Source organism: Scomber scombrus, chromosome 24 (assembly GCF_963691925.1).
Source record: "Scomber scombrus chromosome 24, fScoSco1.1, whole genome shotgun sequence".
In the NCBI taxonomy this organism is placed as follows: Eukaryota; Metazoa; Chordata; class Actinopteri; order Scombriformes; family Scombridae; genus Scomber; species Scomber scombrus.
Genome location: NC_084993.1, coordinates 5,834,111 through 5,856,315, shown reverse-complemented (window position 1 = coordinate 5,856,315; position 22,205 = coordinate 5,834,111). Strand labels below are relative to the sequence as shown.

At 40.2% G+C, this 22,205-nt stretch overlaps 1 protein-coding gene across 1 annotated transcript in view; it reads left to right on the top strand.

Annotated features, from left to right (window-relative positions):
* si:ch73-383l1.1 (receptor tyrosine-protein kinase erbB-4) overlaps positions 1–22,205 on the top strand; it is a 238,891-nt gene that overhangs the window by 186,726 nt on the left and 29,960 nt on the right. Inside the window, exons 14-19 of the mRNA XM_062414855.1 lie at positions 363–456; positions 3,861–4,015; positions 9,252–9,279; positions 12,008–12,205; positions 18,967–19,089; positions 19,920–20,018. Coding sequence (XP_062270839.1) covers positions 363–456; positions 3,861–4,015; positions 9,252–9,279; positions 12,008–12,205; positions 18,967–19,089; positions 19,920–20,018 — 697 coding nt within the window. The remainder of the gene's footprint in view (positions 1–362; positions 457–3,860; positions 4,016–9,251; positions 9,280–12,007; positions 12,206–18,966; positions 19,090–19,919; positions 20,019–22,205) is intronic.

Genomic DNA, 22,205 nt, shown 5'->3' with positions numbered 1-22,205 from the left:
GTTCATTATTCATAGGCCTTCTCTGTTAGCATATTGACCACACTAAGCTTTTAACTTGATCAAATAATCTTAGGCAGTTCGCTGTCCTGCATGCCCCTCTACTAGAGGGCACTGTTGCAGGCAGAGTGAGTTAGAGTCTTGGTGATGTGCATGAATAAACGAAAGTTTAACCTTGATTTCTTGATGCTGTATCACATGTTGGTTTATAAAATCAAAAGTCTCCTATGTACTGCTTGTACTCATATGCACACAGCATACTTCAATATCCTCCCCTAGCAAGCTCTTAATCAATATTTGAGCACGGGTATGCTCTCAAATCTATAATACATGCATCTCCATCTTGACTTCCCTATCTCTATCAGGGAAGTGCGTGAATTTGCCAATGGATCTGTGTGCCTGGAGTGTGACAGCCAGTGTGAGAAGATGGATGGCAACACCATGACATGCCTTGGCCAGGTAAGAAACTTGTGAATCCACTTCAGACAATATATTTTCTAGAGATTTCTCACTTTCAGATGAAAACCCCTCTTCACATTTTTTCTGTGCAAGATAGTCTCATATCTTCTCCATGCTCAAGTGGATTTTCAACTTTTTTTGTGAGAGTTTATCTGTTTTGAGCACACGATATCAGAAGATATAAATGCTGTGTTTGCAAAGGTGAATGGTAGGTTAATGGGAGAAATGATAAACTACTGTTGCTACTTTAGGAGGCGTGCTTTTGGCAAGCACACATACACACACCCAAAACAGCAAAATGAGATTAGTATCTGACCTTCCTGTAAAGTCACTTTTAGAGTCTGGGATGCGATCTCACCTAGACTAGAGAAATGTTAGAATTTCCCTTTAAAATGTCAGCAGAGATACACATGTCTGCACACATGCACATAGAAAACATATATACAGTGTGTTCAGTGAACATATTCATCTCATGCAAGACTGCACCTGCCATTTCATCAAGTCATTGTTTGCATTACAATATACACACTAGTAGTTTCCAAATCTGGGGGACACACTGATGCTGATTCACAAGCTGCTTAATGGGATCTGAAAGCAGAAAAATGTGTATTTCCGCAACACAAAACAATGTTTGTTTCTTAAAATCATGAATAACTGGATAATACCTCCTCTGGTCTGTGAAAATCACTTAAAGCAAAAGACAAACATTTGATGAGGGGTCGCAAATAGACATGGCTTTGTATTGAAGGACAAGGCCGCTGATATGCTTTTTGTCTTTTTGCTTGCTTGTCTTGTAATTAACACAGATTTAGTGCAACACATTGTAAATCATTAACATAAAAACACAATATGGCACAAGACAGTACAAACAGTAGAGCAACCGAGCCAGACAGTAAAAAATGTAAATAGATACAAAACATTAAAAAAGGATGTGTCTGGTGTGTGTTAGTGTGGGTACGTGTTGTGTGTGTGTGTGTGTGTGTGTGTGTGTGTGTGTGTGTGTGTGTGTGTGTGTGTGTGTGTGTGTGTGTGTGTGTGTGTGTGTGTGTGTGTGTGTGTGTGTGTGTGTGTGTGTGTGCGCGTGTGTGTGTGTGAAAGAGAATAAAAGGAAAGAAAAAAGAAGAAATAAAGCTGCAGTGCTGTTGGGGGGCATCTCTGGTTGGGTAGGAAGGATGAAGAGGTGCCAAGGTGAAACCAGGATGGGTCAGAACTTTTTTTTTTTTTCTTATTGTCAACAAATCTCTGAAAAAGACCAACGCAAACAAAACAATTGCTGTATAAAACTGTTTAAAACACACAAATGAACACTTTACAATAGTTTTTGCACCTGTTTTTCAGTCTTAGATGTGACACATTCTATCCCAGATACAGTATGTGGTGTATTTAACACACACACACACACACACTCCAGGCTGGAGTTTGCAATTTGTGTCATTTAAGTGAGTATTTGATGGGTGCATCTCTCCCCATCCCCAGGGAAAATCACACTGGTAAGAGGGGTTGTTTTTTTAAGAGAGATTGATAACATATTCTGCTCGATCAGTTTTGTGGGAAATAAATCTCTAACATGGTGCAAATAGGATTCTACGCGCCACAGGCAAAGTCATATTGGGGAGAGGAAACTTGAATTAGCTAAGTATACCCTATTTATAAGACTAAATTTCTCTCATCTCATTTCATATTATACAATCAGGATCATTATGTTCTCACCTTAAATCTGAGTCTTGTTTAAACTAATTAAATTGAAAATGTCTATGCATATACACTCAGAATGAACTAGTAGTGGGAGACACCTTGCATCCAGCAGTTAAACTTTGAAATATAAATACTATACTTGCATATTTATAGATCAATGAAAAAGCAGATTTAGATGTCTTATTTAGGATTCTAGCAACATAATTGAACTTTTTTGTGGGGGAAAAAAACATTGGTTGCAAATTCTTATTATTCCAAGTAGAATAGTTGTATTTATCTTTACTGGTGAGGATCTTAAATTTAAACTAGATATTTTTTTGTTGTAACCAGTGCACCTTGGGCTGAGGACCAAAGACAGGGTAGGGATGCCAAAAGGGATTTTTAAAGGGATTTGTTCACAATAGAAAAATATAATAACACAATTCTTATCCTTTATATAGCTAAAAAAGATTAGAAATGTCTACTATCCGACACACATAGATGCTCATTTTACAGTTGTATAGCTACAATACAGAAAGTTGTATCTTGTTCTTAATGTGCTGCATGACTTATTGGGTGGAATTTAATAGTGTGTGAGTGTGTGAATAACCTTTTATAACTGAGCCCTGAGAGAGAAAGAGAGAGAGATGATGACAGAGAGAGAGAGCCTCCTCAAGGATGCACAGAGGCAGCTGACTTTGAGATGCTGGTCACAGTTGAGTAGTAAATAACACCAGAGTCAATCATCCACAGGCGCTCACACACAAAAATACACATGCGTGCGGCATGCGCGGACATAGTTGAATGCATTCAGACATCTGTATGCGTCCGCACTTGCACGCACACACATGCATACACACAAAGATGCAAAGTGAGAATAATGTTTATTGATGGCGTGTGTCTGAATGTGTCAAACTGTGAGGCTGTCCATCAGGTCACTGCGGTCGTCAATAGCAACGGAGTTCAGCGCTCCAAAACTCCCAGCTCTTGCATACACACAAACAAACACACTGGTATTTGCACAACTGTAAGTTTCGCACATAGTTATCACACTTTAGTCAACACTTTCAACGCCTTTGATGCTCACATAAGCATTCATACACAGAGCAGCAAAGTTTTCCCTCTCACTCAAACACACACAAACACACATCACTATCCATCTTACTTATTCATGATCCCGCTGCAGCTGAGCTCGTTCTCAGTTACCACTTGTCATCTCTTCCATCACATTCGATGCGCCGTACTTTGACATGACCTGATTCCTTTTGCATTTGGCCAATTTTAACGGGGATGCAGCGGAATACACTCCAGGCAATCTTGCTCAGCACATTATAAATCAGTGAATGGAATGCATGTGGGTCCTGCCAGTTACATTAGCCGTTGGTAGGGAGTAAGCAAATTGACTCGCGAGGTTTGAATTTGATTCTGTTCAATTCTCTTCTCTCCTCTCATCCATTTTTTCCCCTGTATCTCCATTCTTTCTTCTTACTTTATCCCATTCTATTATCCCTAACGTTATTTCCACTGCTGCTACTACAACTGGTTCCCTTCACTTCCTTGACCATCATTTTTATTCTACCTTTCATCCTCATGTTCTTTTACCCCCTTTCCCTTCTGACTAATCCTCTTACCTCATCCCTCTTCTCTCGCTTCTCCATTCATCCACTGTCCACCACCTTCTCTTAACCCGCACTCTCATCTCCCTCCTCCTTGTTCATCTCTTCTCTCAGGGCCCAGACCAGTGTGTAAAATGCCTCCACTTCAAAGATGGACCCAACTGTGTGGAGAAGTGCCCCGATGGCTTGCAGGGGGCCAACAGTTTTATCTTCAAATACGCCAAGGCCAACAACGAGTGTCATCCCTGCCACGCCAACTGCACCCAGGGGTAAGAGAGGGATGATACATAAAGATGTGTCTGTGTATAAAAGTGTATGCATTTCTTTTAAGGTTTTTTTCTTTTTTCCTCACCTGCATACTTAATCCAAAGCGCCTTCTTGCTTTGGTGCTTTTATGTTGTTAAAAGCATCGTGGAGACATGCATGCATTGAATCGGTGTAGCCTTGCAGACATACTTCCCTCCCAAGGAGACACAGAAGGGAAGGAGAGCAGGAAGGAAGATGACTTAATCTTGCAGCAGCTACAATCCCTGACCTGTAACTGGCTTCTGGGGGCCCCCTCCCATCAGAGAGTAAAGGCTCAGAACACACTGAGCCTTAAGACCACATGGGGTACAGTGCAGATGAAGTACAAATTAAAGGATGGGTGCAAAAAGACAGTAGGTATATGGGAGATAGGGGGAGGTGCACTGTGGGAAAATGTAAGATAAGGAGGACATAGATGAAAGGTTGCAAGTGAAGCAGAAGGTGGAATATCTGCATTAAAAAGCAGTTATGTATGAAAATACAGGCTGCTGGAAGAAAGAGCATTACAATCTTCTGTGATTGTCATGTGCTGGTGCAAATGGTCACACTGGGAGCTCCAGATGGGCCTAAAATGATCATTATAGTCTTTCAATTCTGCAGCAATTACTGTATATGTGCTGGAAATCCAAAAAGTCCAGATTTATGTCATTATAGATTTTTATAGCAGGTACAGGACAAACAAGTTATTTCTTATGACATAGAAAAATAAAATAGAGAAATTGACAAAGACAAAGCTTGCTGTTCTTGCTGTCAAGAATGACAAGGTTTTATGTCCTGTGGGGTTTCGGGGCTAAGTGTATCATAGCAGAGGTTTTATTTTGGGTTGCATTCTCTTAACAACAATAAGGATGATAGACTAATGTACAAAATTGGCTGACAGCTCAATTTCTGGCAGAGCTAAGGACTGCAGAGTGGGGGTGGAATTGAATCCAAATGCGGTATTTGGTAAAAACATAAATCGAAGGTTAATGGGGATATTTATTTCGTAACAATGTTTTAAATAGTATTTGTTTATGGGAAGAAAACAAGAGAACATGTCAAATAACAGCACACAAATCAGGACTCTGCACCACTCTGCTGTCTGTCTCTGTGTCGTAGATGTATAAATAGCTGCAGGTCTGTGTGTCTGGTGGAGCTGAGCTTTGGCTGAGTGGTCAGCGCAGTTGTGCATGGTCAACTGGTGTTTTATTTAAATACAAATACTCAGCGGCTCTCTGCGCATCCTTACCACAGAGGCTACACAGCAAACTCGTAAATACAGTCACAGCTTTGCTACTGTTTTCCTGTGTCTCCACAAACAACACGTACACACGCTGAAGTACAAAGGTCAAAGCAAGACAGGTCCTCAGAAGCATGGAATCTGTGGATATAAAGGAAACTTACGCAGCAACGTGTTCGGTTTACGTCTTCATCCTCTCAAGCTTGTCTTTTGAAGTTGGTGCGACTATGACTTTGAACCTGAGCCTTTTATTTTTTTTATTTTTTCACTAAGGAAGGAGCTGCAGAGTCGGGGATAGTCAGGGAACCATAAGCACCTGAGAAATGGAACAAGTGGAGCAAATGCATCCCCATTATTCAATTGGGGACAGTAAAATTAAGGAGTTTCTCTACTTTTTGTCTTTTTAAATATAAAGTTATGATCATCAGCAATAACCAAATCAAAATCGATAAGCATTTTAATATTTTCAGCAGCTGATAAAAGTAAGTAACTATGATTTGATTTGGTGCAGCTGAACTCGACATTAGAGACAGACGAATGGATGGATTGGAGCTTTCCCTCACTGCTTGAAAGGGTCTAAGTTAACAAACAATCAAATGTTCAGCTGTGGAAAGTGACTTATTTAGACTTCTACAGACTTCTTTGCTTTAATTTAAGTTTTAATCAGACTTTGGATGGAGTTATTTTTAAATATGAGGACGCATCACTCCATGTAATGATCTTTCCTTTCATCCAGCCGCTGTGCGCTGTGCTTTCATTATTATGATTATTCTCTCATTTTCTCATACAGGATAAATTAGAGGCACAAGTTTATTCCAAGTGGGATTTTGCAGGAAGGTCTAGTCCCTTACTAAAATGGCCTTTTTAAGTCTTGAGTTGAGTCCTTCCTGAGTTGTATAATAGTGCTTTATTTGAAATAATGTAGTTAAAATGACTAACATCTAACATTACAGCTACCTTAGCTAGTGGCACTATTGTGAATAACTACCACTGGAACCTGTGCATAAAATAAACTATTGAAATTGGAATTACTTAGTTGTTGTGAGGCCATTTCATTTATTTCATAGTTGCAGTTTTTAGCCTTGTAAGTATTGAAAATAGCTACTCATCAGATTCAACTTTAATTAACCACCTTAAATTACCCAAATCATATTGTGAGCTATTTCATTTATATAAATTACTTTTCTTTGTTTAACATTGAAGATAGCCTAGAAGCCCTCAACCTCCTACCAATCTAGGCTACATAATGTGTTTATAAATATAATTGTAATATGAAATAGCCATTCTTCTGATAATCATTTCCTATCCTGATCCACACAATTATATATTGTTCTTGATGCATTCTTAGTTTTCCTAGCACCCTTCTCTAGATTAGTGCAGGTGGCTGTTCCTTGACATAATCCAAGAGGTTAGGTGGTGTAGAAGTGATGGCAATATGTTTCAAATTACAATTTTGTATCTTTCACATGTGTGCAATCATTTTAAAATGTAACCAGACACCCTTGCAGCAAAGAGAAAGGGTGAGGGGCCGAAGCAAGTTATTGCATTGATTTCATCAACAGGGCTGGCATAGCAGGAGGTTGTTTTATTTTGCTCTAACAACCCTGTGAATGTTGATAACATCAGTGCATTTTTTTTTTTGGGGGGGGGGTTAAAAAAGGAAGAAAGAGAAGAGAAAGCCAGTGAAGGTAGAAAGCAGAAGAAAGGATAGCTTTCACTCACACACACGCACTCGCCTGTTCCTGACTCTGTGAACACTAATCTGTCTTTGGCATGACAACACGTCCATCATGCCTTGTCATCTTATCCTGCCTTCTAGGAACAGAGTGTGCTGGATTAACATCAAAACAGACGCTGAAGCCAGGTATTTAAGGGTATGAACCAAAGGGAGACATTACAGAAGGCAAAGGTCACTGTCGGGAACAAAACTACACCTTCAGAGCTTTTTAGAAAATCAGTATCTTGCTTAAGGATACTTTGACAGGGAAGCTGATTAAAGCAAATACTGATAGAGAGATGCAATCAAGTGGCAACTACCACAGCTTGTAGCAGATGCTGGCTCTGAAAAACCGCTGCCTCCAATTGACTCCCATTCAAAAAGCTTCTACTTCTCTCTAGAAATACTAAGTCAGTATTTTTTTTCAACATATCACTACTATTGTATGATATGCTATGTGAATAACATCTCAATTCTTACTGTAGCTATGATGTATGCTGTGTGGGTGTTGTTTGACAGCTCTGATTGACAGTTAGCTTACCTGCTGCTCTCTCCAGTCAGACTATTGTTGAAATATTTCAGTAAGTTTTTATGTTACTTGATTATGATACCTGCCCTGGTTTCCAGTGCTCACTTAGCACCGAGGTAAGGATGTGTCATTCCAGAGTGTGAAAGGCAACACCCAACAATACTTATTTGGTGAAAGGTCCTGGCTCCAAATGGAAAAGATGTTGCCGACCATAAGGTGCATCTCTGGCCTTCAAACTGGCTATAATGCAAACCAATGGGTGACATCCATCTTTATATACTGTCTTTGGATGTTACTATTAGGTATCAGATATAAAAGGGCAACACAGATGAAGAGAAGAGAATGTACTGTACCTGCCTCATGATTATTTATTTTCAGGGAACTTCTTTGTTCTCTGTTTAATCCAGGAAGGAAACTGTCATTCATTTCCACACACACACACATACACACACATTTGATGCACCTTCAGACACACGACTTTGGATACAGACACTGATTGCTTGCTAATTACGTATTTGGTGCACCACTTAATTGACAACGAAGTGAGCCACAGTTGTCACGGATTTAATTCAAAAGTTAGGCCACTCTCCTAATTTGCTGTGTAATTTGTTTTGTCTAGTGTTCCCATGCAACGTCCACTGACAGACACACACACACACACACACACACACACACACACACACACACACACACATACACACAAGTATTCATAAATTGTTCTCCTGTATCTATCCTGCTGTTCAAAGTCCTCCACTCAAGGAGCTTGAATTAATGAGTAGCTAAGAGTCTCCTCTAATCACTTCTAGCTTACCTAATGTTAAAACTCCACTTCGCACATATGAATGAGAAGTGAGCAGTGATCAGTGTGTTATCAGCACTACGTTCCAGGAGCTTTGATTGATCAGATAATAGTAGATGTAAGAAGATAAGAAAAAGAGGTAGATGTTGAAATCAAAGTGAAACAAAGTCTTCTTTATGGAACAAATCAGAAAGCATCACCATAATTTGAATTGACTATAGTTTGAGAATAGTAGAAGACAAAGCAGAGGTTGTAGTAAAAAAAAATCATGTATCTATTGCACCTACACTTTCTTTTTCTGCAGTGTTTATTGAGCAGGCCAGGCTTGGATGTTAGATTAAACCAGCTGTGATGGGGATGTTTTAGACCTTTAACACCCCTCGAAGGCTCAACAGCAAGCCCTGTCATCCCAGAATATATTCATCTACATGCTACCTACACCTACACTAACCTGACACCACACCTACACCTATTTCACAACATCAAGCCCAATATTTCTCAACCTCAATAAATACTCAATACAAAAAGCAAAGTCTTGCTGTGCTTTGTTTTATAAATGTCCACATCATATTGACTTTCTTTGAGACGTTATTCATTTTTAATAGATAGTGAATAGATGTGTGGTGTTTTCCATTAATTTCCCCTAAAGGTTTAACACAGTACTTTGGTTAGGAAATGCTCAATTGTGATGCAGGAATGTTTTCTCTGTTGGAAAACCAATTTAAATATCACATGAAATAAAGAAGAACAATGCTTTCCCACCCGAAACGCTTCTTCCTGTCATATTGACAAGTGGTAAGTCGTGCTCAGGATTCAATTTTCCACCGGTCTCTTCCCAGTGACAGCTGATTGACGTGGAAGAAAGACAACATGAGGTTTACTCATAACCTGTCCATGATTTAATGGATGATCTCTCTGGTTTGTCTGCCCTGCAGGTGCGTCGGGCCAAGACTCCAAGATTGTGTTGGGATGATGGACAGGTAAGGAATCTCAGGATGCATTTGTAATGTGGGATTGGGAAACCACCACCATATACTGCCTCTACTCATTAACGTCCCTATGAAACACTGTTTCCCATGATACTGATTAACAGTTTGTCCAGCATAGCATTGTCGGTTCCTTGTCAGTTTTGAATTGTACATTTGACAGATGACTTCAGAATGAATTAAACTTATGCTGGCACTTCAGAATGAATTAAACTTGTTGTTGTCTAAGGGTTTGAATGGCTTTACTCTAGTCTATAGAGAGAACCGCTGTTAAATCTGTATAAATGCATTTTGTTCAACAAAAAACACATTTTTTCCCCAGAAAAGTTAACATATTGGACATTTTGTGTGAGCTACTTACATTTTAACCTCAATTATTATCATAGATATTATTATTATATTCTGCTTCATAATTATTCTCAGCGGCAGTAATAGCACAGGTAGAGCAGTACATTCAACACTGGTATTATTGTCTTTAAACTGCTATGCTGGCACTGTTATTACTTCTAGCACTCCTGAAGATGACCTGTGTGTTCAAGTCACGCAAGACATGAAACCTGAATTTGACATAACTGCTTCCAGATATAACTTAAAAGAGACTTGACCCCCTCTAAGAGTAGACTCGCCTGAGCACTAAACACAAAGTACAGCTGAAGCAGATGGGAATGTCAAAAGTTTTGCAAGTATTTGTTCATTAAAGCTCTTGCTACCACAATACTTATTACTATTGCTATTAATACGAGTACCAATGCTACTGATGCAAATTTCAAGAGCAGGAAACAAATCAACAATAAAGAATACAGTGGAGTATGTGACACAACAACATTTACATATTAATAAAAAGACATGATCTTTACAATTAAAGCAAAAGAGTGACAAACTCATTAGAATTTAAACAAGCCAGCAGACCTATTACAAGGGGTCTAGAGCGCCTTTTAAACACAAGAAACGGAAATGAGCCCTTTTCCTTTCCTCTGGGAGGCTTCTGCTCAGACTCTAGTCCCAGAATTGTTCTTTTGCTCTTACAATGGCATTGTTCCCCCGTCTCATCTGGTGACCCTGTGTCACTTGTTCCGCTGTAAACCCTCTCCTGATAATTATAGAAGTCCTTTCCCTTGTCTCTCACCTCATTCTGTCTCACTCGCTGTTATTTGTCTCTCTTTTACATTTTGCCCTTTGTTTTCTTTCTGCTCTGTCCCGCTTTTTTCCCTTTTTCTTTCTCATCTCCTGAGCCTGCATCATCCTACTGTTATTCTTTCTCCCTGTATGTAAATTCACCTTTCTTTTCTGCCCCCCCTCTCTTTTTCCCCCTATAGTATATGCTTATTTGCTTTGTTGTTGTCTCTCCTTGTCTCTCTTCCCCCTTTGACCTAATAATTCCAAACTGCTGAATTACTATTCACCACATGACCGGATATCTCATTATGTCTAAACCCACAGCCTCTTTGTAAATTTCAAGCTCCCCCCTTCTTTAGGTCCGCCACAATCGATATGGCAAACGCCGCAGCACCTTGCTCTAGCATAGCTCCATGGTACATGAGTCTTCCATTAGCTGCTAATGGCCTCTACAACTAATAGAGTTTTGAACTTCAAGTATCAGATGGAAGCAGGTGTTATTATATGCAATCTGGTTGTGTTTTCCTGGGTTAAAAAAAGAGAAGGAAAAAAAGAAAGGACATAGACATTTCTGGCACTGATGTGAGGGTGTAAATGGAATACAGATGGGAAGGAAATATGGGAAGGATAATGAAAAAAAGACAGTAATAGAAGGACAGCATTGAGTGGTAGCATAACAGTAGACACAAGTGCAAGTGGCTTGTAAATGGCAAATGCATTAGTGCCATCATTATTGAAGAGAAAGAGCTTTTAACTTTCAACCTTTAGGCTTGCCTTAAGCAGATATCCCCCAGAAAATTTCAGAAGCAATTTGTGAACGATACACTCTTAATTTCTCATTGATTGGAAGTTTTAAAGCCAGGTCACATGAGCTGTAACATCTGTGTTAGAGATGACTGGACATGACTACAATATGAAGTTAATACACCATACCAAATAACAGGAGCATATATACCCTCAAAGGCTTTTTCTTCTGACCTGTGAAAATGAAAGCATCTCTCAGTTGGAAATAGCTGTGTGCTTGGTAGGGCCGGCATAATTGGAAACATGGTAGTGGAAATTGAAGCGTTTCCCACCCTTCTGAAAACCACCTGTGTACCAGTGTGTCTGAGCTTGTTTGTTTGTTATTTTATTTTATTTTAAACTCAGCCTACAAAATGAGAAGAATATGATACAGAGGAGTGGAAATGAAAGACAGTAAATAGTCCGAGGCTGGGAGAAGTTTCTTCATATCTCCCAACAGACCTGTTAAAGCTTCATAGGTGGTTGTAGGAGAATGAGTTTGGTTGATTTAAAACTGTCAAGTATCAGTTAAGGAGCAGCAGAAAGGGAATTACTTATAAAGCTACACAGTCATGTAGTTATTGACAGTTCCAAGAACCAACTGTTCAAGTATTCAACATCTACAACATGCTAAAGTGAAAACAAGCTTTCTTTGTCTTCTCCCTTCATTACTACTTGCAAATGCTGAACAGCGTTTTGTTCAAAATCCTGTGTTAAACCTAAATTAATAAGAATAATGTTTTTAGGTGTAACAGCACACTGAAGAATTGTTCAGCAGTGGCTGAGGTCTGCACTTTCTTTCAAAGTGCCTTTTTAGTTTCTTTAATGTATCTGCTTTGTTAATGCTTCCTCCTCTCTTCTGTCTCTACAGGACACCTTTAATAGCAGCTGGCATTATCGGCAGCCTATTTATCATCGTCATCCTGGCGCTCAGCGTTGCCGTTTATGTTCGACGCAAAAGCATCAAGAAGAAGAGGGCTTTGCGGCGCTTCTTGGAGACAGAGGTGAGAGCTCGAACATCATGACTTGAAACACTTTGTGAGTGTCGGAATCAATTTCTACAAGAAATGTGTGTTAAAGGAGCTGAAAACATTGTCTTTCACTCGCAGTTAAACACTCAAAATGATAACATGACATCATTGTCTTAGTTGATTTATTGTAAAAAAAAAAAAAAAAAAAGATGTAAATAAATAAAAGAGGTTATATTTGTCTACAGTAGGGATGTGGAATTATAAATTAAACAATTCATTATTGTAGTTATTAATAAATTAATAGCTTTGTGCAATATTTTCATTAACAAATGCAGCGGTATAAGATATAATGAATTTTATGGATCCCAGAGAGGAAATTAGAAAAAGTTTCCTCCAAGGTATTTACCTTGCTATTAATATGACAAAAAATTGAATTTTAACAACATTCTTAATACATTCAATAATTAGACACTTTTGATGTTTGTCTTCCCCCTATTTTCTTAGCTTTTGCTGTTATGCTTCCCACTTTATTTGAGTTTCTTGTCTTCTTTTTCAAAATTGCACTGCAATTTTGCAGATGGATGCCAACCTAACTCTAGTTATAAGCAAACCTTGAAACATTAAACCTTGGCTATGGTACTTAGCCAAACCGCATAGTGCGCAGAAGGTTTTAAAATTATGCATGGCCGCCATCACCCATCCGTCTGGCCTTGACGAGGGTTCATTTCTGGGAAGCATTAGGGAGTGGAGCAGATTTTATATTCAAAGGAGGAAGTTGAAGATTGAGGTGCAGGTGAGTGCAGGGTTTATGTTGCACATATGTGCATTTATGCTCTGGCTGATCACCTTTGTGTTGCTACATGCAACACACATGCTCTCCTGCTGTGTTTCCTGTGTGTGGCAAAGAAGTTATGTAATCACTGCAGGTCCACTGAGTAGCCTTGCCTATAGGAGTGGGGCAGGCTGCCTGTCAGTCTGCATTAGGATAATTTACAGGTAGAGGCAGCAGTGTTATAGACAGCTGTCAGGCCAGAGACGGGAACTGGAGGAGGGCAGCCACGGGCAGTTTCTGCCTCATCCCGACCACACACATCCATCTTAATCAACCGGGCCATGTTCCGACAGCCTCTTGACCGGGAGGGAAGTCTTCAGTCTGAGCAGTTCCGCTAATGTACTGTCACAGAGAAGGAGGGGCTGGGGGAGTATCTTCTTGACCCTTTTTGTATAAAGTTATTCAAGACAGATTTTGACTTATGCACAGCTTGACTCAATCCAATAGAAAAAAGTGAATATATATTTATCCAAGTCGAGCTCCCCATCCTCCACAGAGACCTAATTGGGTAATAAGTAATAAGACGTAACAATATCTCTCATGCCTCTGGCCGGTCGGCCTACAGGTTACACAGACCACTCATTAAGAGTAGGTCATAGGTTCAATCCCCAAAACGGTTGTTATAGACACTGAACCTGCTCAGTCCATGTAGGTCATTCTGTGTAAGATCCAAACAGCAGATCAACAGTTGAAGATATTATTTGGCAGTTGTGATTTATGCCTGCAGGGAAGCAAATATGCAATCTGTACTTGTCATCGGAGCTGAAAAAACCAAGGACTTCAATCCAAAAAATGTCCATTTTGTGAAAATCCAGCTCCATGAAAGTCAAACTATTTTGTAAGCAGTGGTCATATGCCTCAAGTAAACATAACGTGCTTGAGCACTCATTTCATAAGGCATCAGATTCTTTGCCTCACTCTAAAATTTGAAGTCTTTCCTTGAATATATGAATACGTAGTGCATACACAGATACTCCTCTTCCTCCTGTTCACTATCCCTCTGAATGCTGTTCCCCACGCTCACCTACCCAGCATACTAAAATCCTGCACTCCTTGCAGTCTGTATCACGCTTTCCAGAGGCTCCTTTTGGCTGATGAAACCGCACGATAGGCTTTGGACGGCGGGTGAATGTGGATTCTCTATTCAAACGAATAATAGAGCTGAGTCTGTGTCTGTGAATGGAGATCAAGCTTGTCTGGATGAGGGATTTGGGGACAGCGAAGGCTCAGGGACTCCCCCTCTCTCTGCCTATCCGCCATAGCTTCTTTTTTTGTGTGTCTTTTTTCTAACTCAAACAGAGAGCTCACCTCTTGTGTCAAACAGGAAAAAGATGCCTCCAGTATGCACTGTCAAAACGCGATCTGAGCGTTCAAGCTGGCATTTCCATATCAAGCACACGTGTGAAGGCTGTGTTGACTTGCTAAACATACTGCTATTTCATTTCTTTATTGTTTTCTTTGTTTTACTATTCTCTGTCTCTGTCTTTTCTTGCATCATCACCTTCTGCTCTACTTTTTTTCCCCCATCTTGATCTCTGTATCTCTATTTATCTGTCTGTCTCCCTTGCGAACAGACACTTTCTTCTTCTATCTTCTTAGCTGTCTGTTGTTCTTCCTTTCCCTCTCTCTCTCTCTCACTCACCTTGAAAGAAACATAGAGACCAATAGGAAAAAAAAACTCTCTCACTGTGGTGCTTTTTGAAAAATCCTTTAAAAACAAATAGCTTTTCATAGGGAGAGAAAACACAAATACCAAAGTCCCCTCACTGTTGCAGCGCGACCCCTAGGCCTTGAACTTCGACCCCAGACCAATGTAGCAAGAGTAATGCGCTTGGAATTGCCCCTCTCATCCCTCCCCCCCCAAAGGTCCTCTTCCAGCTGCTTTGGTAGAAACATGGGCCATGTGAGTGTTTCAGCACCACAGGCTGTGGACAGCTCTCATGCTGCTTACATACTCTCCTCTGCTCACACTCAAGAAGGATTTCAGCATTCAGAGAAGCTGGACAGCTCCCGTTGTTCACCCCAGGCTAGACTGAGTGAACGGAGGAACAGGACGTCATTACAAATGCATGTAGCAGAGCTGAGCATTGTTCAAACACACCGAACCTTATGTTAAATTAGAGTCGAGATCCCAGTGATTCAAAAGACACCAAATATGTCATGCTGAATATCTTAGAGGTGTCTATAAAATCTATTTTCTATTCCATGCACACCTTTAGCCATAAAAGTGGTATTACATTGTTTCTTTTAATGGACATATTGAGGAAATTGTAGTTTTTGTTTTGCATCACACATGGCAATTTACATCAGGATATCTAATCATCGCACAGAATTATTTTGGTTAATTGCAACTTGGAAAATTTCAGTAGGTTTGGACATCATTTCTGTCTATATTTCATATCACTCATATTTAACAGCAAATACATTTTAGAGGAAATGTAATGCATATCAATGAAAAGGTCATTTATTGCAATTGGCAGTTATGTTTCATATTGTATTTCAGTGGTTTAAGGACATCAGTGAATGATTTGGCACACAGTATGCCAGAGCAAGAAAAAATAGTACCCCATTTTACTATTCACTCAGTCAAAAATCAGCTTTGAAATGAGAATAGATTTTAAATCAGAATCGTATCATTTGTGTAATTCTCAAAGATTCACACTCCTAAATAACACAGTGCATTATTAACCGGTAAATAAAACAGTGAGTGAGTGTGAGCTCAAGAGAGTTTTGGGGGACCATGGGTCTGTATCTTATTTAATAGCCCTCTCCCTCCCCCTCATTTCCTCTCCTCATCAGTCCAGTCCAGTCTAATCCTAATGAAACAATAACAGCTCAAGCCTGTCACCATCTGCTCTTATTACTGCTCCATCACCACCTTCCCATGTCTCATCTCTGCTCTCCATTTCTGAATCGCTCCACTTCTCACTCCCCGCAGCATCATTTGTTTTTCTTGTTATTCATGCACAAACACACTGATGCAAATAACACTCTTTGCCCAAATATCAGGCTGATACTGTATGATGGATGTGACCAAAACTTGCCTCCCTTGTTGCGGATAATAAAGAAAATAGACAGTGATTCAATGTAATTTAACAGCTTATTTAAAGGCCTACCATGATACACCTACCATATAATTGGCCACCCTGGGTTATGCTGCCTTTTTAAGGACCAGTGTGTAAGATTTAGTGGCATCTAGCAGTGAGGTTTCAGATTGCAACCAATTGAATCCCTCTTACGCTCCCCTTCCAAGTGTGTAGGAGAACCTAACCACAAAACTCACAAAAAGACCCTCCCTAAAGTTTTTGGTTTGTCCATTCTAGGCTACTGTAGAAAAATGGCTGTGCAACACGGTTGGCTCTGTGGAAGAGGACCCGCTCCCTATGTAGATTTATGACTATTATATTCCATTTCTGCCAAGTCTGTTACGCTAGATGCCGCTAAATTCTACACACTGCTCCTTTAAGAGCCACTTAATTATAATTATGCATTTCAGTGAAGGGTTTTAGTCTTACAGAAGACTACAGTCTTACTAAATGCAGCTCTATTAATATAAAGAAAATGTTTAGTAAAATCACTGCACAACATCAGCCAATATGAAGTGAATCAATGCAGTTATTAAACAAATATTAAATAGTTATAAATCCTTTAGGAAACATTTTTTTATAGAAAGTGGTACAGAGACAGAACTCTTGCTATTTAAATCTCAATAATGTATACAGTTAAATGTAACGAATATTTTTTTGTTTTCATATTCATCTTCTAAATTGGACAGTTTCTCTCTGCTCACCTTAAATCTGAATTTAATACATGAGTATGATTTGTGATATCGCAACTGGTTTGGAGCCAATCCTTGCTCAGTATTCAATGTTTATAAGTGTAATGTACATACTCGAAACATCCAGTGCACATACACAGAGAATATACATTTCAGTGAAGTAGGAGACATATTTTGTCCAGCGGATGAACTTTTGAAATGAAAAATATTTGCATATTCTGGATTTTTAATGATTGACAGGAAGTAGATGTCATTTTAAGGTTTTTAACAAGATAATATTTTTATGTGGGGGAAAAAAAATCATATTAGACACAAATTAATATTCAAAGCAGTGTATTATACATACATTGTAAAACATGACTGGAGGGGATGTTTAACATCAGTATTTGAAGTCAGCATGTAAGTCTTAGATTTATGCATCATGTGTCAACAAAGCAACAACTGATGTTAAGCATTTCTTGAAGTTTATTGGCTGATATTAAGTCATTCTTGTCAATGGAAATAGCAGTTGACAGCACAAATGTCCCCTTAGGGTCTAAATAGTAGCTGCTTTCGACTTTCTATCATATCATATGTTCTACATCAGCGGAATTTGCCCAGTTTTCTTGGGAATGTAGGTGTTCGAATTTCCATTTCATCTGATTTTGTTCTTTTTAGAGAAAATAAGACTTTCGGAGTGGTAGCATCTCCATTTCACAACCCCTCAGTCGTCCTATCACTGCTACTTCCTTCCTTCTTTCATCTTCCTTACTTTCCCTTCTCACTTTCTCTAGTATTTATCCTTCATCCTCCTTCCCCAGTTCAGTCTGCTAACCCACTTCCTGCGGTGACATCTCAGCAGGCTTACACTCTGCCTTCAGGCCCCGCCATAACAATAGCTATTAAACGACATGTCATTGGCGCCGTGGGCAATGTCATCCATTTTGCGGACTGGCCTGGCGGTGCCAATTGCCGGTCCTATTGTGCTGATGGTTTTATATCACATTGAGTAAGTGCTTGTATGGCTGACCGACTGATATATGGTCTCATTATATTGTTTGATGGCCGTGGTTGAGCTGTGTGATTATGCCGCTGATAAACCGCAGCGAATGAGGGACCCGATAGGCTGATAGGCTCATTAAGACACGTATCGATCAGTATTGACTTCTTGGGTGTGTGTGTGTGTGTGTGTGTGTGTGTGTGTGTGTGTGTGTGTGTGTGTGTGTGTGGAGGGGGGGGGGGGGGGGGGGGGGGGTGCAGTCTGATATGTGCTTTGTGTGTCCGTGTTTGTGTTAGTGTGTGCATCCATCCATGTGTTTCTGTATGCATTTATTGTTGATGCGAGCGTGAATTTGCATATGTTGTCAATATTTGTGAATCTGTGTACTGTACATGCATTTGTTCTGAGATGTGCATCTCTGTATATGCTGTCTGGTTGAATATATGTACATGTGGCTTTTCCTTCCCTCTGGCTCAGATCTTTTCAAAGCTCGCTTATAGGTGCCAGCTCCTGCTTTTTATATTTAGTAGCTGGGGCTTTGTTGAGTGGCTAGTTGTGAGGCGGGTGGCCGGCCAGCTGCTGGGATGTTGTTCGGTGTCAGCTGTTACTGGCAGCCAAGCAGTGTGGAGGAGGCTTGTCATAACCTTGAATTGGAATGATTTTGTATGTGCACAGCTGGTAAGCTGCTACTCTTTGTCTGCTCTGATAGCAGCTGACACCAGACTGTGGTTTGTTTAGGGTGGCCTACATCGGTAACTGCCAGTTCCTGCAGAACTTCATGTTCACATCCCTGAATTATTTGTATTTCATAAACATGTGTGTGCACTGCAAAATCAGGACAGGAGAGTCTTTTTTTTTTGCTGCTTATTTATTTGCACCAAATAAACCTTTGTGTTTGCTTCACACTTCTCTCTCCAAGACTTGCTTATGACTTATTATTTTAAATATAACAGTCTAACACTGCTGCATGCTTCCAACAGCTCTTAAGATGTGATTTTTGTAATCAAAGTGCCAAGAGCAAGAGGTTGAAAATATTAACTTAAAGCAGAAGAGAGACACGCTTCTGGTTGTCAGTAGTTTCACAACAAAGGTAGCGGCCGAGAGGGATGCTTCTTGTGTTTTTGGCACTAGTTGCTATAAAAAAACAGAGCGAGTGCAATAAATACTCAGATAAATATGTGTGTGTTGCCTGTTTGTTTTTTCAGCTAGTGGAGCCCCTGACCCCCAGTGGAACAGCCCCTAACCAGGCTCAGCTGCGGATCCTGAAAGAGACGGAGCTGAAGAGAGTAAAGATTCTGGGTTCGGGAGCTTTTGGAACCGTCTACAAGGTTAGTGTGTGTGCGCCTGCATTTACAAGTGCCTCTTAGTGTGTGTGTGTGTGTGTGTGTGTGTGTGTGTGTGTGTGTGTGTGTGTGTGTGTGTGGGGCCTCAGGATTACACATGAAACATCAGTGAGTCAGCTAAATGGCCGAGATGCACAAAGTTTCTCTCAACAATTGCCGCCCTCTCACTAGTAGAACAACCCTGCTTGACAACCTAAACAATAAGCATAAACATTTCCCTTTTTAACAATGTTTCCTGACAGACATGAGACTAGGGCGGCTCAAGGACCTGGAACGGAAACTGCTATTTTCTTGCCAACTCCGCTGCCCTTGGCAAAATTATGCTTACCACCCCAAAACTCAGCAAAGCCCATTGAATAAATACCACCCTCTCTGCAACTACAGTAGCTGTAAATTATTCTCAAATCCAGAATTCACGGGCCTGTTTAATTTTGTAGCCATACTTTACTACAATTCATCTGCTTAATCTGGGTACATATTCTTCCATCAATTTATAGCATTTTACTCGGCAGCTCCTTACTTGAAACAGGTGGTTGAATCTAGGCATCACGGACTGAGCAGAAACTGACTTTCTTCATTTTAATTCCCCCACATGACTTTACATTTTTTTGCAGGTGTGCAGCACGATTAAAATGACAATAATGGCTTTGTTTATTTGGAAACACTTGAATTAGGCTTGCACAGGAAAGACAGCAGGGCACCCTTAAACAAAGACAATCCTCGTCAAAATCATCAGGGCCCAAGCTGTGTGTGTTTGGCCATGTTTATTGAGACTTAGAGCAGTACATTTATGGTGATTGCTTGTGTTTTTTCAGGGCATCTGGGTGCCAGAAGGTGAGACAGTGAAGATTCCTGTGGCTATTAAAATCTTGAATGAGACCACCGGTCCTAAAGCCAACGTAGAGTTCATGGACGTGAGTATTTATATCACAACAATTTGTGTCTGTCTTTGTCTGTGTGTGTGCATGTTTGTGTGTCTCAGCTGTAAAATCCTAGCCTTGTCAGAGAAACGCCCGGGCCAGTCACTTTGTGGGATTGTGCATTTGGCGGTAAATTCTTATGAGACTTCCATCTCAGTCAGAGCCAGTAATAAAATAAATAGTGAACACTGTAAAGCCAGGCATGTATTGAACGAGACTCTATTAAAAACAGCACTTGTTTATGAGATATGGCTTTAATGGAATCCAGAAGACATAGAAGGGAGAAGAAAAAAGGACAAAGGGCTTAAAATTCTTCCCAACTTGTCTTTCTCTCTTCTTCTCTCTTTTACCCATCTTTCTTTTTTACTTATTACCAGATTTTGCACAAGGATACAAGCTCATCTTTGTGATATGAAATTAATGCTTACATATATGAGTTAGTAATAAAGTGCTGTCACGTGATGTTTCCATTCTCTGCTGCAAAAAAGGATGTGAGGTTACATTTGTGACATGGGTAATAAATAAATGTTAAACTATAAACAGTGTATGAAAGTGATGCTGCAATTTGTAAATCTAATTTACTAAAAATGGTGATGAAACACACAAGAATAATGAAATATCCACTTCCAAAGAGTGCAGCAATGTTTCTATTGGTTTAACAGGCTCATCGGATCAGTTAAGGTTGAATAATGGCGAATTCTGACCTGCTAAACCATTACAGCCTGCTGGACATTACACCGAAATGGAAATTGAGTGAATACTCAGTGACCAAAAATGTACAATTTTCCCTGGTGGCCATTCACAGTACTGCAAGCAAAACTTCCCCCCCCTGACTTCAAAAGCAGCTGTTGAAAGGACATTGCTTATTACTCTGTATTATGAACGTGATGATTTATTATTTACTATGAGTGAATGAAAGCTCTTTTTTGTATGTGGCATCATCCCAACCGAAGACAGCCAAATCAAACAAGAAAAGATCATGTGTTTATTTATGTTTATTTGAACAATTTATAGTACATCCATGATATTTATGCATCAGCATTAGCTTCCCACTGTGACAATTCTGTCTGAGTGACAGAATGACTAATGGCAGTAGGGATCAATAAAGCAGTACAATGCACATGGGATTGCCATGGTAACCCTCCTGAATGAATGTTATGGAAAATGTGGTGATCCCGGCTAAGATCATGTTATACATGACTTGCTGACTTCAAACCACAGTGTTGACCATCGGTGTAAATACTTCTCATTTTTCCTCCATATATTCCTACAGAAGAGAGAAAGATGAATACACTGGTGCAACATGGCTAAAATTCCACCTTTTATCCTTTATGTCCATTTTTCCCCACTCTTCTCCTGTCCCCGACATCTATCCCTCCACCTCCCTCCTCTTCTCCTTTTTCCTCTCTTCCTCCCTCCCTGTTTCTCCCAGCGGGGGTCCAGAGCCAATATGCTCTGTCTGCCGGCTTGTTAAACAGCAATCTAAAGGCAGGCTCACGCCTCACCACTGGGAAACTAGCCACTGGAGTGCCAGCTCCAAACACACTCCGAAAATCCACACATATACCCACACACACACACACATATAACCAAATTGCGCACACTTTAGAGCAACAAAAGGCTCCCCAGGTGGCTCCCCATTGAATGAGGGAGATGCAGGTCATTTGCTTGTGTTGGCAAATATGTGAATTTGAATGACCAAGTTGATTATTTGATAAGGGAAATGCAAAGGTTTAATAATGCACTGATTTAGCATATTTTGAAGGGTACACCCATGCACCTTCACACTTTATGTGACATACTTGGTGGAACATGCACCAGTAACACAGGGCTCTGCCAGTCTATCCTTCTCTGTGTGTGTGTGTGTGTGTGTGTGTGTGTGTGTGTGTGTGTGTGTGTGTGTGTGTGTGTGTGTGTGTGTGTGTGTGTGTGTGTGTGTGTGTGTGTGTGTGTGTGTGGTGTGTTTGTGTGAGGGGAAGTGAGCAAGTGAGCTAGATGGGAAAGGAGGGTCAGCCGGCAGTAATGGAGGTCAGCGCTCAGGGAGATGAGAGAGAAACCAAAACACACACGCACAGATACACACGCACACACACACTCACACACGCACACACAAACGTTTGCCCCGGGAGGAGAAAACCAGGAGCAAGAGTTTAGCCCGACATAGTTTACGACTCCGGGGTC